The sequence below is a fragment of the Phaethon aethereus genome, assembly GCF_964289735.1.
Source record: "Phaethon aethereus genome assembly, chromosome: 14".
Taxonomy (NCBI): domain Eukaryota; kingdom Metazoa; phylum Chordata; class Aves; order Phaethontiformes; family Phaethontidae; genus Phaethon; species Phaethon aethereus.
Genome location: NC_138590.1, coordinates 270,971 through 287,343, shown reverse-complemented (window position 1 = coordinate 287,343; position 16,373 = coordinate 270,971). Strand labels below are relative to the sequence as shown.

The following is a 16,373-nucleotide window of genomic DNA, read 5'->3' as shown; positions in this document are numbered from 1 at the left end:
GCAGTTGCAAGACTCTTAAATGTCTTAGGGTGAATAGCTGATGCATAACTGGAAAGCAGCAAGTCATTCTGCTGCTGAGCTAAGCTCATGTCACTTAAAAGAAATCACTTAAACTTGGTCTCTGCCCTTATGATAGGGTTAAAAATAAACTCACTGCTTGAGCACATATTTTGAGGTCTGTTTCTCACACTTAACGTAGGGCCCTCTGGAGAGCAGTTTGAAATGGGAATTATATGGTCATGGATGAAACAGACAAAAGCAAACCAGTTCTTCTGTTTGTTTTCCTTCTTCTGCAGGACAGATTCTGCATCCCACATGAACTACGAAAATCCTCCGCCTTACCCTGGCCCAGGCCCAACTGCCCCTTACCCACCCTATGCACAGCAACCGGGTGGTCCTCCTGGCCCATACCCAGGTTATCCTCCTGGACCTACTGGGCCGTACCAGCCAGGCCAGCCAGGTTATCAAGGTTATCCCCAATATGGATGGCAAAATGCACCTCCGCCTCCAGGACCAGTGTATGCAGATGGGCCTAAAAACACAGGTATGCCTAGCAGCTGTGGTGCGATGTGATCGTGACCCTTTGTGGCTTACAAATGCATGAGTACATGTTGACCTTGAAGTAATACCAGTGTCTGGCCCTAACAGGCCTGGGGGAGGTGGAGACTCTGAAGTAGTGATTCTGTTTATAGCCTGTTTTCCTGCTTTATTTTGCTGTTGTGCCTCTGTTACAGTTCTCTGGCTGTTCGAAGATACTGCTGAACATCCTTAATGCTGATCCCTCAAGGGAATCCTTATGCTGAGGTTGTTATACATGCTTTTTACTGGCTTGAGATTTGCCACAACTCTCGTTTTGCCTGTCTTTTGTTTGATACGTTTCAACCAAAAGCTGCATAGTTAAAGCTCGTAATATTAAAATGTACAATTACAGTTCCTACCAAATTAATGTGCATCAGTTTTCTTGAGCCCATCAGTATCTGTCCAAGAGATCTAATAGTGCCATTGGAGTAATTTCTGGGCTTTTGTTTTTTTCTGAAGCTCTTATGGTTCTGTGGAAAAACCCAGATTTCTGGGGAAGGGAAGGAGGACGGTGTAACTTACCTTGGCAGCTAGCTGGTCCATCTGTGTGCCGTGTCACCTCAATATGGCACGCTGGTTTACTCTGGCACCCATAGCTCTCATGGGGCTTGCTACAGTGCCCGCTGCAGGCTCGAACTGTCAGCCGAGGGCTGAGAAGATGGTTAAGGGACCAGAACAGCTTTACAGGAGGAGAAGCTGAGAGAGGTGGTACTGTTCAGCCTGGAGAAGAGAAGGATCAGGAGGGCCTATTATGTGTATAAATACCTGATGGCAGGGAATGAAGAAGAGGCAGCTGGACTCTTCTCAGCAGTGTCCAGTGACAGGACCGGAGGCAACAAGCACAAACTGAAACATAGTAGGTTCCTTCTGAACACAAGACGACACTTTTCTGCTGTAGTCCTGGATTTATAGCTGATGTAAGATGTCAGGAATATTCTGGTGTGGGTATGGCCAGAGGACCTAAATATAAGCAGCAAACAATTGGTGTGAGTGAACAGGAGTGTGAACAAGTGCAAGTCATGAGTTCAGCTTCCTCTCTAAAAGAGTGAAAAGCTCAAGGGTCTGCCTTTGAGAAGGAGGAGGCAGCAGCATGGTGATGCTTCCCACCACTACCACCACACGGACTCGATGTGTAATCAGGGTTTTCCCTGGGAAACTTGCATAGTTTTGGGGTGGCTAACAGGCATTTCTCAGTACTGAGGGGGAAAAAAATTCCTAGTTTCCCATGTGGAACATCTTTGGTTAGTGCAAGTGTCACTTTGCAGCGATAGCCACAAAAAGGGATATGCTAGCAGAAGCTGAAGGGAGAGTGGGTCTGCTCAGATCAGGTCTCTGCTCTGCTCTCAAACCTGTGGACAAGCACAAAGGAGTAGGCTGGGAAATTGGAGAGGACAAATAGCTAAGTGTTTGAGTGTGTCTTTCACTGAGAGCCCAGGCTTGTGCTGCAGGAGGCATGGTTTTGTTGTTAAACCTAAGCTTAACACAACTGCAGTTCTGCAGAAGCAGCACCCTAACCTACAAACCAAAGATCTTCTGGTCAGTCCTGTCTTTGAACTGCCCTGCTGTAGCCATGTGTGGTCTCTGAAGCCACCTTGGGAGCCTCCACTTTGCATTGCTTTTGCTGAAGTGGATGTAACATACAAAAACATTTATTAATGTCTGTAAAGTTAAGTCAGGGCTATAACTTTGTGTTTGTCTGCAAAAGCTTTTCCTTGTTCTTGATTCTGGTTCTGTTGAACACCCTTTTCCTTTTTGGCCCACTGCTTAAACTGGAACGTGACCTTTGGTGACACTTTAGCAGAAGATCACCTCCAGGAGTGTCTAATATAGAATGGATGTCCCTAAAAAAGCTGTTTTTAAAAAAAATCCTTTATACTAATGCCACGTATCTGTTGGTGTGGCTGAACCTCTAATATAAAAAATTGATGTCTAAATTTAATCAAGTCATCACAGTCTGCCTAGCTGGTCTGGCATGATTTAATGTGGCTTGTCAGTTCTTGTGGTGTTTCCAAGCAGTTATCTGGGAAGAGCTACTGTGTGGATGCTTTCCTTTCAGAGCGGTTGTTTTTCTCTCCTAGATGACTTTGCTTAATCTAATGAACTAAGCTACGCCAAGTAATGCATTAGTATTTCTGAACAAATGTGTGTGCACATTGAAAACTAGGAAATTCACTATACTTTTAAATTTTATGCTTTAAGTTATTTTACTGTGTAGGCAAACTGCAAAGTGAGCTCTTATGTTGTGGATTGTAGCCAGTGTGCTAATGTGTGGAAGTAATTATGCATTGTATTTTGGTCTTGAGTGGATCATGCAAATGGAAATAATTACCTTTGAGCGCTCAAAATCTGATGGTAAAGTAGCATTTCATGGTGATGGTGTTTTTTAAGCTAACAATTTGTGGCCTGTCAGGAGTAGCAATGGACATAGCCTGTCCAATTGGCCCCTGGAAAAGAAAAAAACCCTCATGGCTTGCTCTCTGTATTAAAAAGAAAGCTGCATCTGAGATGTAACAAGGGAAACAGCTTAAACTTAGTACTGTTTTTGTCACCCATGCTGCAGAAGAGCGGGTAAAGCACTGAGCCTTGTTTCAAAGGCTGCTGTTGAAGGGCTCTTGAGGCTGAGAAGGACTGGCGTGAGTTAGGCCGCCGGTGCGTGGCATGCGTGCTGCAGCCTTGCTTCTCCCCAGCCACAGCACCCATTCCTCCGCATCCTCAGGGGGTGGGAGCTGTAAGCACAGACTGGAGAGTTTGGCTCCTCTTGCTGGGGTCATGCTTGGCGAGGGTAGGTAACATCAAGGCTGGAAAGAGAAAGTTATCACTGTTAAGCAAGCAATGACTGCTAGAAATAGGTGATGTTGTCATCTGTTCAATATGACACTGAATAGCGGGACATATATAAAGACTTGTCAGAGGAAGATGCAGTCCAGAACAGTGCTGAACAAGGAGGACAAGTATATTCCACTCTAGACTGTGTAGGATTAGTTAGCCATGACGACTGTCTTGGTTGCAGAAATCAGCTTGCAGTTTACACATTAAGACTTAGTGGTGTTGGCCATATGACTCTCACGTATTACAGCACTGTAAGAAGGAGGCTGCCGCTGATAATGGCAGCTGGTGGTCCTTTGTCCCTCCTCCCAGAGAGGATGGAGTCCAGAGCGTGCAAGCTTGCACCCCCTCAGAGCCATCCTAGCTGCCTCAACACTGTTGGGCATGAACAGCCTTGAAGTGTGTTTCCCCTCCAGGTGGAGGAGCAGTGAGCCAGAGAGGCTGGATGACTTGCAGAGGTGGCACTGAAGACCTCATGGGCACGGTTTTGGTTTTTTGTTTTGTTTTTTTGATGTCTGGGCTTTGGGCTTGCACAGGCTACTGATAGCAAAGTCTCTGAAGAAACACTTCTTGCACCTTGCAAGGGCTAATAACTGACTTGGCTGTTGTTCACTAGAAGGAAACAACTTGACCTTTACCTTTAGAACTGATAATTTATATGCTGAGCCTGAGGGATGTTATCCTTAAAGGTATCTGATTCAGCTTCCTAACTCTGTGAACTAGTGCTGATTTCTGTCTGCATCTTCCTTGATGTAAAGACTGAGGGCTGTCTTCATGTCTCTCCGCACAAAATCTGTCCAGGCATGAGTTCCTGGAATACTGCAGATCTGCCATTCGGTGTCACACAATGCTTTGGGTAGCTAAAGGAAAGGCGCCTGCACCAGAATAAAGCTGGGAAACGCACAGCGGTAGGAGCGTGGTGCCTGCGTGGAGCACGGCGTAAGGAGCCAGGCCTTCTTGAGCAGCCGGGGCTTGCTTAGGAGAAAGAAAATGTCTCATTCCAGAAAAATCTCATTTCCCCGCCAGTATTTTCATTATAGAATAATTTGGTATCCACTGGCATAAAACCACAGTATCTGCTGACTAGTCAGCAGGTACCTTCTTGTCTGTGTAAATTAGAGATGAAATGTAACGCTGTTGATAATGGCGTGCTTTAAAAAGAAGTGGAATGAGCCAAAGTACGAAGTGACATACTAATTTTGAAAGCACTAGCTGATGTTAGCAATTTGCCCAGTTTAATTTCTCTCCCCCCCACCCCGCCCCGCCTCCAGCCTTTTGATACGTAGCAACGTAATGGATGAGGCTATTCTGTGCTGTGCCAAAGGGAACCAGGCTCTGTCAGCAGCGTTCCTTCCAACCAAAGGCAAACAAAGCTCAGTATTGCGTTTGACCTGTTGTACGCACAAGGTGGAAATCTTATTTCTAGAAGTTGATTACTTGTAGCAAAGCTGGCTGTGATAAGAGTAATAGTCACAGTGATGCTGCCTGGCTCCTAATGTTTGGCCAGCTGCAAGAATAAGCAGGTCACCTAGATACAGTCACTGCCTTCTGCTAGAGGGGTGGATTTTTCCTCTTCATGCATCTCAGTGTGGAAAGGAGAGGATACTAATTGCTCTGGTGAGGCTCACTGGTGCTGTTCAGCAGTTACCCCCTCACGTCTCAAAGCTTGTGGAGGTGAGACCTCCCCAGCAGAAGTTTATTTGGAGGGCAGCATGGAGCAATTCCAGCAGGCTTCCTCTCTGTATATTGACCCTTTCCAAGCACTCTGTCAGAGCATTTAGTTTAACTGTTACTGTACCTTCAGGAGCTGCAACTCCAGACAGCTGGTATCCTGAAAAAAAAAACCCCTCACTTGACAGTTGTCCTTTTATCTGCTTCCCATACTGTAGTGTGCGTCAAAACCTGGTGTTCCCTCTCCCCCAAGACTGCTGTATCATGCCTCCGTCTGTCCCTGGCTCGTGTCAGCTGGCTGCACGCACAGTGGGGGCTGCTTGCTGGCAAACAGTGCTGTCCTGGGGCTGATGTCCGACCTCACCTTCGCTGCTTTTCACCCCCAAGGAGGGGATAATTTGAGAAAAGCCTGATGCAGAGCAAAGGATTACCAAATTCAGGTCCTGGATCTGAAGACGTGCTTCAGACAAACTGGTTAAACGAGGCTGTCTCTGTAGTGGACTGAATTAAATGAGACTGTGGTTCTGGACAGACCTCGTCAGCTGGGCATCTAGCCTGGGCAAGAAGCAAATTGTGTGAAGCCTTTTCGCAGCACTGCAAGTGCTGCACAGATTGTGGTACTCAAGCCCTGGGGGCACGGCTCAAGGAGAGTCTTGCTACCCTGAGCGACTACTCACTGTGGCATGTTCCCTTTGCTCTAAAACTGGACTTTGTCCCTCCTGTTTGTCACCCAGAACACTCTTGCAAGACCCTTGTAAGACTGAGTTTGTGCTGTGTAAATCCCTCCAAGCCAGGTCTTGTTTAAATCTAGGACTGATGCTGATTTTCAATGGAAACACTGAGTCAAGCTGAGGAATGTGCTGTTTTTAGCCCTGGTGACTTGGTGAAAAATGCCTCCTTGCTTTAACAGTAAATTAAGATTTCACTGATTAAAAAAATTTTAGAGGAAGTTCTCACATTCTGTAGTTTTGGGAGATGTCTCTGCATCTGTTGCAGTCTAGAAGAAGACTGAAGGGTCTGAAGCTGTGCATTACTGTACTTCTGAGCTGGGGGTAGCTGGTTTCTTATATGACGTCTCCTGTACGCTTTCTAAGCTGTGTGATGGGATTTATAGTGCTTTAGAGAGCTGGCGGATGCCTGCTAACATCTTGCAGAGACTTGAGTACTTACTATATAAGGTATGCAGTACACTTTTCTCCTATAAGGAGTGCCTGTAACCCTGCTTTTTACAGATGTTGAACCCTTCCTGGGCACATCTATACGCCATAAATGCTGATTAGTATTGCTGCCATTATCTCAAAGGTCTCTGAATCCCACCCCTGTGTGCTCAGGTGAGGAAAATCGCCTCTTTCCCAGCCCTGAGCTCAGCTGCAATAAAATCTTCTGCAGGGTTTATGATCAGACTTAATCCATGCTTGGAGCACATGCAGTGTGTGAGAGGGGAACAACTTCACCCTTCTGTGAAATGTGGCCAGTGCAGCCTTGGCTCGGGAAGGTGCTCACTTGGCACGCCTACACGGTAATTTCCCTGAAATGTGTTGCCTGTTCAGCTCCCTGAAGGCTGAAACAGCTCTCTAGGGTGACCGTAAAAACTTCTCAGACTTGCGGGAACTGGAAGGCATTTTCCTAACCTGCTGGATACGGTCACGCAGCCATGGAAGAGGGCAGGTCTGATAGCAGCGCGGGTAGCTGTAGATCAGCCACTTCTGCTTGAGTCCAGGCTGAAATCTGGGCTGGGTCAGCAGCAGCTCTCTGGTGGCAGAGGGGATTTGCAGCTGAAACTGCCTGTATTCACTGGCAGTTTGCTTCCTTGATACTTGATTTTTTGCTAAGGTGGCTCTGGCAGTAGAGCTGTTTGGAGGTGGGGATTGTGAAGCTTGCTCTGAGCATTTTGCAACTTTGGAAGATTTTTTGCTTGAAGCTATTTGTATTTCCATCCATCTCTGACAGGTATCTGTTTCGGGAGTGTGCTAAGGTATTTCCTGAAATCTGAATATGGTGTCAGTAGAGACTGTGCATACAGTGAAAGCCTCTGGGCAGGAGGGAGTCGGGGGGCCAGGGGATGTTAAGCATGAGCAGATATCCCCAGAGAGGAAAAAGAATAATTAAATGCTTTTCTTGCCAAGGGAATTAGATCTCATCTGTGCCCAGGATCTGCCCTGGAGGTCTTGCGGGCAAGGGAGGAGGCCTGGGGCAGAGCGGAGCCTCGTTGGCAGCTGGTATGAAACTTTTAGTTGAAGTCCTAGGGTCCCTGTTCCCCAGTCATGCAATCTCTTCTTCCGTACTTGCTGCCTTCGTGGGATTTACTCCAGGACACGTGGCTGCCTGGGCGGTTGGGGCTGAGTCTTCGTTTGTCCTGCTGTACTGGTCTGCAGACCGAGAGTGCACACCCCAAAGAATGGCTCAGAAACACTTCTAGTCACTGTCACCTCTGCCTCCCTTGGCTGCCACTAATGCTCTTACGTTGACTTTGCCTTCTCTGGCCTCTATCTTGAATGGAAACACTTTCAAAGGACTTGGGTAAGAATGTTTGGAAGGTAGAACCAGATGAACAGACTGACCTGACTTAGCAATCTGCTGTAGGCAGCACTTAACGGTGAAAGAAATTATTATTAAAATGATGTTGTGCAGTTTTAAGCCAGACTTCTTGCTGGCTGTCTGGACAAGTGAAAACAAAGCTCTTGGTGCAGAAGTGGCTTGCGATAAAAAGCCCACTTTATTTACATGTGGGAAAAGGCTTATTGGTCCCTTCACTGCTGCATGCTTCCTCCTGGATGTGAAGACTGTGGTATTAATTAATACTTCTACTCTGAACAGTTGTTACTATGTCAAACAGCTGTTCAGATACCACAGGAAGAATTTTTGGTCTGCAAGTAGCAAGTGGTTCGTAAACTGCTTGTTGCTGCTTCCTCTTGTGTGCTCCAGGCCTTGCCTAACAGCTTATAGCAGCTAGGAGTATTAAGTAACTCGTTTGCGTGCAGAGTGGGTCTCTGTGCTAGCACACAGCTGGAGCTGAAGTAGTAAACTTCAAGACCCATGGCTCTTCTCATGCTCCTAAGCCCTCTTGCCTTAGGAGGAGCCCCTGCAGCTGGCTGGTGCGAGGCTGGGCTGACCCTGGGGCTGCGTGCCCCTCGCTTCTCCCCAGCGGCTGACTTCGTGGCTGAGCCTGCCCCTTGGCTTGCCTGAAGTGAGCTTTCGCTTGCTGTCTGTCTGCCTGAGTGTCATACCTGAAGGACCTAGACAAGGGCCAGGGCCCCTGCCGACCTGCAGCAAGGCTTCCGGGAGGGCTTGCAGAGCTTGAGGGCTCTCGGGCACCGTCACTGCCTGCTGTCCGGGGTGGAGGGCTCCCGTGTAGGTGAGTTGCTACCTTAGCAGTGAGGTCCGTGCCAGGGCCCTGAGACAGGATGGGCTGGTTCTATCATCAAAGCCACTACCCTTGTACTGCAATCCTTGCAGACCCAGTAAAGCACGGCCATAAGGAGCACTGCAGTCTAAGGTCACGATTTTAGTTTATACCAGTCCAGGTGAAAAGTACTGTTCATGCCTTTCCCTCACGGAGCTAATGATTAACATATCAGTTAGGTATGAGAAGAAACAAAATGTGTATGCTTAAGATAAAGCAGACTGAAATAACAGGTATTGTAGTATTTGTTTTAAAAACAAAGTGGGAGTTATTTGCACTGGATTGTGCAGGCTGGTACTGTGGTACTGTGTGATTACAGGGAGTGCTACCATTTTCGGTGTAAGCATGATTCATCATGATCTAAGCTCTTTAAGGGTGATTAGAAGGTGGGAGGGTCTGCTCTGCTTGCACCCTCTCCCTGTTTTAGAAAAAACAATGGAAGCATCAAAACTTGAGCCTAAAACTGAGTGCTGTGTAGCATCTCTGAGAGAAATTGCCCTTGTTTTTCTTCTCTATCAGACCACCAGTCCCAAAGTTCTAACAGGCTTCTGCTCATAGTGGCAAGGATCCTGGCATGCCATAGGAGATATTTGGAGTGCCAGACCTTGGGCAAAAGAGAGGCACAAAGCAGCTAATGAAGTCCCCGGTAAGGCTTGCCACAGCAAACTGGGTGGCTTTAGCTTGGAGGCATTCAGGCTTCTGACAAGAAGCATACAAAACCAACAGTTCCCTTAACTGACATATTTTGGGTTGGGGTTTTGTTGGCAAAGCTATTCCAGTAGAAAACCTGATCTCTGTTAATGGAAAACTCCTGGTTGAAGTGAATTGGGAAGACATTGGGTGACTTGCATCAGAAATGTGCTGTGCAAGACTTCCTAACAAAATTATTTTAGAGGTTTGAGTAAGGTGCTTAGTTTGTTTTGCTGTCTCTGACTGTGCTGTTTATAGGGGATCACCTGAATTTAGAGTAGCACTAATGCATAGGCTGGGAAGAGTGAATAAAGTTGCTACCAGGCATTCTTGGTTCCCTTGGGTACTTTTGTCACTGTGTTTGTGTTAGTGCTTTGAAGCTGATATTCAGTTGCACGGTATCCAAAAGGAGAGGATTGGTATAGGATGTCTCCAGCTTAATGAGAGGCTTGGCTGGGGATAGTTATCTAGCCTTCCTTTGAACTGTTTTTTACCCTATGCACTTTGGTAGCTGTAAGTGAATAGCTGACCAGCCTTCCCCTGTTCTGCACTTATCCCTTCCTGTGTAAGCCCCATAACCAACCGGTTGATGAGAAAAGCTTTTTAGCATTAATGTTGTATGTCTGTGTTTAAAGTTTCTCTGGCAACAGGAACAGAGCTACAACTTCTGAAGCATTGATGGAGCTTCAAAGAAAGTGATCATTAAACTCAAACTGTAAGGGAGAGGTGGGTGTTTTTATATAGAGTATTGCCCAGATGCTGTCAAAGTCTGAAAACTTTTAAGTGGTGACTGTATTTCCTCTCAAACTGCAGCAGCAGTTGACAGCAACTCCTGTGGGCTGGCGGTGGCAGAGGGATGCCCTCTTGAGACTCTTGCTCTCTCTGGGGTGGAAGGCAGTGACTTCTCAAATGTGTATTTCAAATGGTCGTCTTTGGAGCTTTCCTTGAACTTGGAAGGCAAATGTGTTCAGTAAAGTACTGTAACCCCCTGCATGGGGAAAAACAGCTTTTTTCTGAGAGGGTTTGTGCAGAAAAGTACTTGTGCCACAATGTGCTGCTGGTTTAAACGATTTCCAGCCTTTAGCAGAAGAGGGTGAAAGGACGTGGTCTTTTTCCAGTGCTGTTTCACAGTTTCTAACAGAAAGGCACACCCCCCAAACCCATGGTGAGTCCCATAAAGGTCTTGGCATGGCTGCTATCCCTCGCTGTCCCTTCTCCTGTCCCAGTCCTGCCCTGAATTGTTAGTGGGCAGTTGTGCCTGCGTATCAGCCGGCTCAGTGCAGACCTGTCTCGCACAAGCGGCCAGCAGCAGTGCCGCGCAGGCCGCTGAAGGTGCTGGCTGGCAGGGGAGGAGCGATGCCCGCTGCCGCCGTGACCCACTTGTGCTGAGAGGCGGCATCCGATGCGAGTCAGCTGAGCGGCCGTGTCGTCAAAGGGCCTGTGTCCTGCTGCACAGGCCCAAATTTTTAAAAGCCATTTTGTGTAAGATTTCAGCAAGTGTTTCATAACAGCACTTCATACATGCTTTGTCAGTATGCCCTCGACACTTGGCTGTAGTTTAAAACTTCTAATGGATTAATCATAAATACTTCAGGCAAACTCTTCTTGTATGCCTGCAGTCATGGACAGCTTACTAAAAATTGCACAGGGCAGCATCCATTTCAACTCTGCTTTGAGGTGGGGAAGGTTATACAGACCTGTCCTCCAGCAGAGTACACAGTTGGACTTGATTTCACTGACTTCTTTGCAAGCTGCTGACTAACCAGCAAAATCCTTTACTGGTTTGTGTGCTACGATGGAGGACTTGTCAAGTGATACACCAACATTGACAGTTCGTGTCTTCTGCATGCTCAAGCTTGGTAGCTTAAGCACTGAGCTACCAGAAAGTGATGTTTCTTCAACTCTAGCAGCAAAAGGCAACGGTGTTTGAGCTCTTCCCTGGATGCTGCTTTGGCTGCGGCTACAGGTACAGCCGCTTTCAACCAGGGTGAAGATGGGCTTGACTGGGGTGACTGAAACTAGTAACTGCCCTCCAGACCGTGGTTTGCATTGCAGTGACATGGCCTCCACTGGTCAGCAGAAGCCTGCTGGCGGCTGGCCAGAGCAGCTGGCTAGCTAGGTCTGCCTGCACTCAGTGTGCAGTGCCATACTTCGTGCTCAGAGGAGAGGGTATCCACCCTCAGGCCAGGTGTTGTCAGCCTGAGAGCTCAGTCCATCTCAGCTGCTCCAGCAAGGGAGCTGAGGATATGTGAGGCACCCCCAAAGCAGTGTAACCTTACGCTGTCCACCAGGTTTGGGAGTGTCACATGCTGCAGAGCTTTTTCTGGGGCAGGGAAGGGTGTCAGTTTCCCCTGGGTTTCACTCTGTCTGAAGCTACATGGACTTTGCATTGGAGCAAGTTCTGTGGTATCTGTTCTTGCTGGTGTTTTCCAGAGGTCAGAGTCGCCCTGCCCTGCTGCCTCCAAACCACTGGGAACCAGTGCCTCCCTAAACATCCTTCCAGCCCCCTTATGTGCAGAGCTGGATGTCTTAGGGCACCGTGACCCTCAGTTTTGGGTATGGCAATGCTCTGGCAGCAGCAGTACAGCTCTCCACAGCTCTGAAGGACAGCTTGAATGGTACTTGGCAACCAGTTAGAAACCAGAGCTGCCTCAGGGCTCCAGCAGAGAACCAGGAGGTGGTTCTGAAGCTTTCTGAGCAGTTGTGGGAAAAAGCACCCTCGGCTGTCTGCTCTGAGAGATGGCAGGAGCCAGAAGGCATCTTCTCTGACCTGAATGTAGGTGGGAGAGCATGGCTGGTACCCCACGCTGGTGAGGAGCTCTTGGCCGCCTCTGCCTGTTGTTTGGCAAGCCAAAGGGCACACACAACTGCATGTCATCACCTTATACAGGACTCTTAGAGCATTTGGTATGTGTTTTGCTTTCACTCATTGTAACAGGACCTTCTCGGAGGAAACAAAGGTACCAAAGAATTTAGCTGCTTGTTCAGAGCTCCTGGATCCACCAGTGCCTCCTTCAGTCCTTGCAAGCTGAACTTGTCCTGCGCAGCTCTGCCCTGCTGCTCTCCTTCCTGAGCAGCTCGGTTGTATGACTTGGTTTGCACAAAGGCATTGTGTGTCTAGCTGCTCCCAGCACTGCTGGTCAGGGAAGGAAACCAGAACAGTGTGGGCAGCTCTGCTAAGCCACGTTCTCCCCTGGACAGCAGGGCACAGCTCCCTTCTTTCCTGCTGCTGAGCAGTCGGTGACTGGTATAGCCCACTGCTCCAGGGACCTGACCAGCAGCTTGATGACAGCTTGCACTGCACTGAGGTGTACGGGAGCGAGTCGACTTGGGTCACCTCACCAGGGATGACAGGCAGTGAATAGAAAACTGCTGATATAATGCTGTATAAGGTCAAATGCTCACAAGTCTTCATGCTTTTGAATGTGAAGCCTTTGCAAGTCTTCAATGCGTGGTTTTGAGTGCGAGTTTGGGACTGCAGGCAGGTAGGATGGAAGAGCCTGACCAAGGTCCTGTCTGCCTTGGGACAGATTTCCGCTTTGGACAGGATGGGTCTGTGGTCCACCCTTTCAAAGGGATGAAATAGGCTCTTTTAGCTCGCAGGAGGAGGCCAGGGTGCCGAGCTCACAAGTCATTGAGCTTGTTCTGCACTCCTTGCTGGTGCCTGCCCTGGCCACAGGCTGTGGGCAGGAGGTAGCGCAGTCTCCCCCACCACAGCAGCACTGCCTGACAGCCCACAGGGCCCTGGTCTGTGCACGGGAGCCAGGTTTTCATCAGGTCCCAGTCTGCTCCTGCCTGGAGGTGCCTGCTTTGGCTCTGCAGGGGCAGGCAGGGCCAGCAGCTCCTGGGGGATGAGAGCACGTGGCCCCTCTCCTGCTCCAGCGCAGCCTGTCACAGCACTGCAGCACGCTGCAGCCTGCCTCTGGGGCTGTCTGGAGAAGATGTGCTTCCCCGCTGAGGGTCCTGGAGCAAGGACACCGTGCACTGTGACTGCATGCTCACGGGCAGCTGCAAAGCCCCGGGGGGAAGGATGGCAGCGGTGCTTTGCCGGCACCATGCAGCGGCTCCTCTGGAGCTGGGCTGCGCCTGCATACAGATGCCTCCGCTCTGTGTTACTCCCTTTGGCAAGAGGGGTGCTGCCTGAGGCTGGGGTACAGACTGTACCTGAGGGCAGATATTCGGGAGGTGTTACTGGGCTATTCCTCTCTCTGCCCCCCCCCGATGGTGTCAGGATTTTGATGTCCTGTAAGCCAGAGCACACCTTCCACTCATCGCTCATGGGAGAACTGAAGCAGTAAAGGGGGTGAACGTTTTTCTGAGCACAAAGCAAGCCTGTGGGGGGACACAGGACACTGCTGAGAACATCAGCAAAGCTGATGGTGCCTCTGTGAGAGCATACTTAAGAAAGTGCAGAAAATGCCAGAGAGAGAGGAGGGAACAAAAGAGAGAGAAACAGTAGAGGGTTGGAGGAGGAGGTGGCACTCTGGGTATTTGCCGCAACCTGTGGAGGACTGTGGAGCAAGTGGATGTTTCCAGAAGGACCTGTGGCCCATGGAGAGGACCCATGCTGGAGCAGGTTCTCCTGGCAGGGACCCTGCGTCAGTGCCCAAAGGCTGTCCTGTGCTGGAGCTCAGGCCAGCTGGGAGCTCTGTGACAGCCTCCAGCAGCGCCTGGTCTGGTCCAGGGCAGCTGCTCCCGCTGGTCTTCAGCACTCTTTGCTGACAGCCTTGAGCTGCCGTCTCCATCAGCAGGTGCCTAACGATCCCTCCAAAGCTCAGTGTACCCAGAACACAGATTACTTCAGGGGCAGCATGGGCTCTGCCAAGGCTGCAGGGAAACAACCCCAGCCTGCAGGTGCCACCCCCCTGTTCGCACACAGGGTCACACAGCTCACCTCTCCCAGCAGGAGCGGCAGAGAGGAGAGGAGCTGCTGTGTGCGGGTGCAGCCCCATTCCCCGTCCCCCTGTGCTGCTGGGAGGAGGATGCAGGAGGGAAGGTGGTGTTTTATTGCTTGTCTTTGTTCCTCACTAGCCAAATCTATTTTAATCAGTGATAAATTAATTTTTCCCCAAGTTGAGTCTGGTTTTGCCCATGATGGCAATAGGTGAGCAATCTCCCTGTCTTTACACAGCCCACGAGCTTTCTGATCCTCTTTTCCTGCTGAGGGGAGGGAGCGGCTGGGTGGCCCTTAGCCGCGTCTGACCCACCATCCTCCTTGCACATGCTCCCTCCTCAGTGCCCCAAGTGCTGTAGGAGCGCAGGGTCCCCCTTCAGCACCGCTGCTTGGGCTGGGTGCTTCCTGCCCCAGGAAGGGCAGCTGTGCCAGGCCCGGAGGGGCATTGGCTTCAGCTGAGGCAGCCAGGGAACACATGGGCACTCTGCTTCAGGGACCTCCTACTGCAGGGGGTTGCCAGAGGGCAGGGGAGGCAGCGGGGCAGGTGAGGAGGGCAGCTCACTCGGAGCAGACACCTTCCAGGCTGCGCCTTTTCTTGCTCAGTAACTGTATGTGACGTAAGAGAAGTCTGGTCCTGGCTGACCTGTGCTGGCTGCTTGTGTCGGGATCGTAATGTTGCACAGTCCCAGGAGCCTGGGCCTGGCTGCAGAAAGAAGTCCTTTGCCCGGGGACCCTTCCTGTCTGAGGGGTGCTGCAGTGATGGGAGAGGGCAGTGGGTCCTCAACGTGGTGCTGCTGCAGTGATGAAATTGTGACCCGAGGGGCTGCCACATCCAGTATGGGAGCTTGGCACCTCCCCTCCTGCAAGGGCTTCACCATGCACCAGCTTGTCTCCAGTACACGTGGGCACCCAAAGTGAGTGCTCGGGTGCAGAGGGGCACCGCAGCTGTGCTGGGGGCAGCAGACATGGTTGGCTCTTTCTTTGACTGACGAAGCTTTCCTGTCCCTGCAGTGTATGTCGTGGAGGAGCGGCGGAGAGATGATACGGGCGAAAGCGCCTGCCTGACTGCGTGCTGGACAGCACTCTGCTGCTGCTGCCTCTGGGACATGCTGACCTGACTCTGCTGCAGCCGCCTCCCGTACCTCTCACTGAGTGCTATGCAGGCTCCCCACTCCTGTCCTGACTTCCTTCCGTTACTGTAATCAACGCTCTGCTTTGCACAGCCAAGAGTTCCTGTCTGCCAGTCCTAGCGCCTTGTTGGGGTGGGGGGTGCACTCCTTTATTTTAGTAAAGGAAAAATCCCTTTTTAACATTTCTAAGACTTTTGTTGTAACTTTGAAGAATGTGCTAATGGTTATTTCAGCCAAAGGCATTCTGATGAAATGTATATTTATCAGTTGAAATTTTCCTAGTCCTAGAAATGAAGACGTATGCAATAATTAAAGCCAACAGTTGATTTTCTTCGCTAGGTCCTGACTGTTTCAATAAATCTGTCCCGTAGAGGGTGTGCTTCCCCCATCGCTGTCTGTTCTCAGCCTCCTGCATGCGCTGACTCTGCAGCAGCAATGATGGACTTGGCTTCAAGCAGCTTTGCTGCAGAAGTTCATGCCTCGACCCCTCGCTGGGGCCTGGACTGTGGGTGTCTGGCCCTGCTGTCACCAGCATCTGGGGGATTTTCTGCAGCAACCTGGTGCATAAGCCATGAGAGTGCAATGAAACCAGCTGGGGCACCTGTGTCTGACACCACCATCCCCTTGTCCTGCACAGGGCAGCTCAGTTGTGTTTTCATCTCCCTGCTTACCCAGGGCTGGATATGCAGGTCCCCTTCTGGGACCGGGGCCCTCTCCAGCAGCCCCTGGGATGGCAGAGAGCTCAGGGAAGCACATGCTGAGCTGCTGCAAGTGTGCGCCAGCAGCTCCTGGGGGTGGACTAATCCTGCTCAGGGGTTTTGAGCAGTTATCCATCACCGCCCTGCTGCAGAGTATAGGCTTGCAGGGGGTAAATTAATAGGTAAGAAGAAACAAGGCCATGGATTAATTTAGTGCTGGGGATTTATAGCTGAAGCTGTTTCATGGCACACCTTCACCTGCAGAGAAGAGAGGAAACCTGCTGCATCCAGGCTCCCTGAGTCCTGGCAGCAGATGCCAGGAGAGGGGACAGTGGCCCAAGCTGAGCTAAATGTGGGTTGTGCTTGTCTGGCCCCTAAGACTTGTCATGTATGTGCTGCATCCAAGGCAGCAGCTCTGCTCCCCTGCTCCTGCGTGGGCCTGGGTCTAGCATCCAAGCCTGACGGAACCGATGCAGGGATGG

The 16,373-nt window shown here is 50.1% G+C and overlaps 1 protein-coding gene across 1 annotated transcript; it reads left to right on the top strand.

Annotated features, from left to right (window-relative positions):
* Nucleotides 1–315: 315 nt before the first annotated feature.
* On the top strand, nucleotides 316–15,181 carry CYSTM1 (cysteine rich transmembrane module containing 1; the record flags this gene model as incomplete). The annotated part of the gene is made up of 2 exons (XM_082005977.1): nucleotides 316–544; nucleotides 15,075–15,181. The coding sequence occupies 2 exons, from the start codon at nucleotides 316–318 to the stop codon at nucleotides 15,179–15,181; spliced, it is 336 nt and encodes a 111-aa protein (XP_081862103.1).
* Between the last annotated feature and the right edge of the window lie 1,192 nt (nucleotides 15,182–16,373).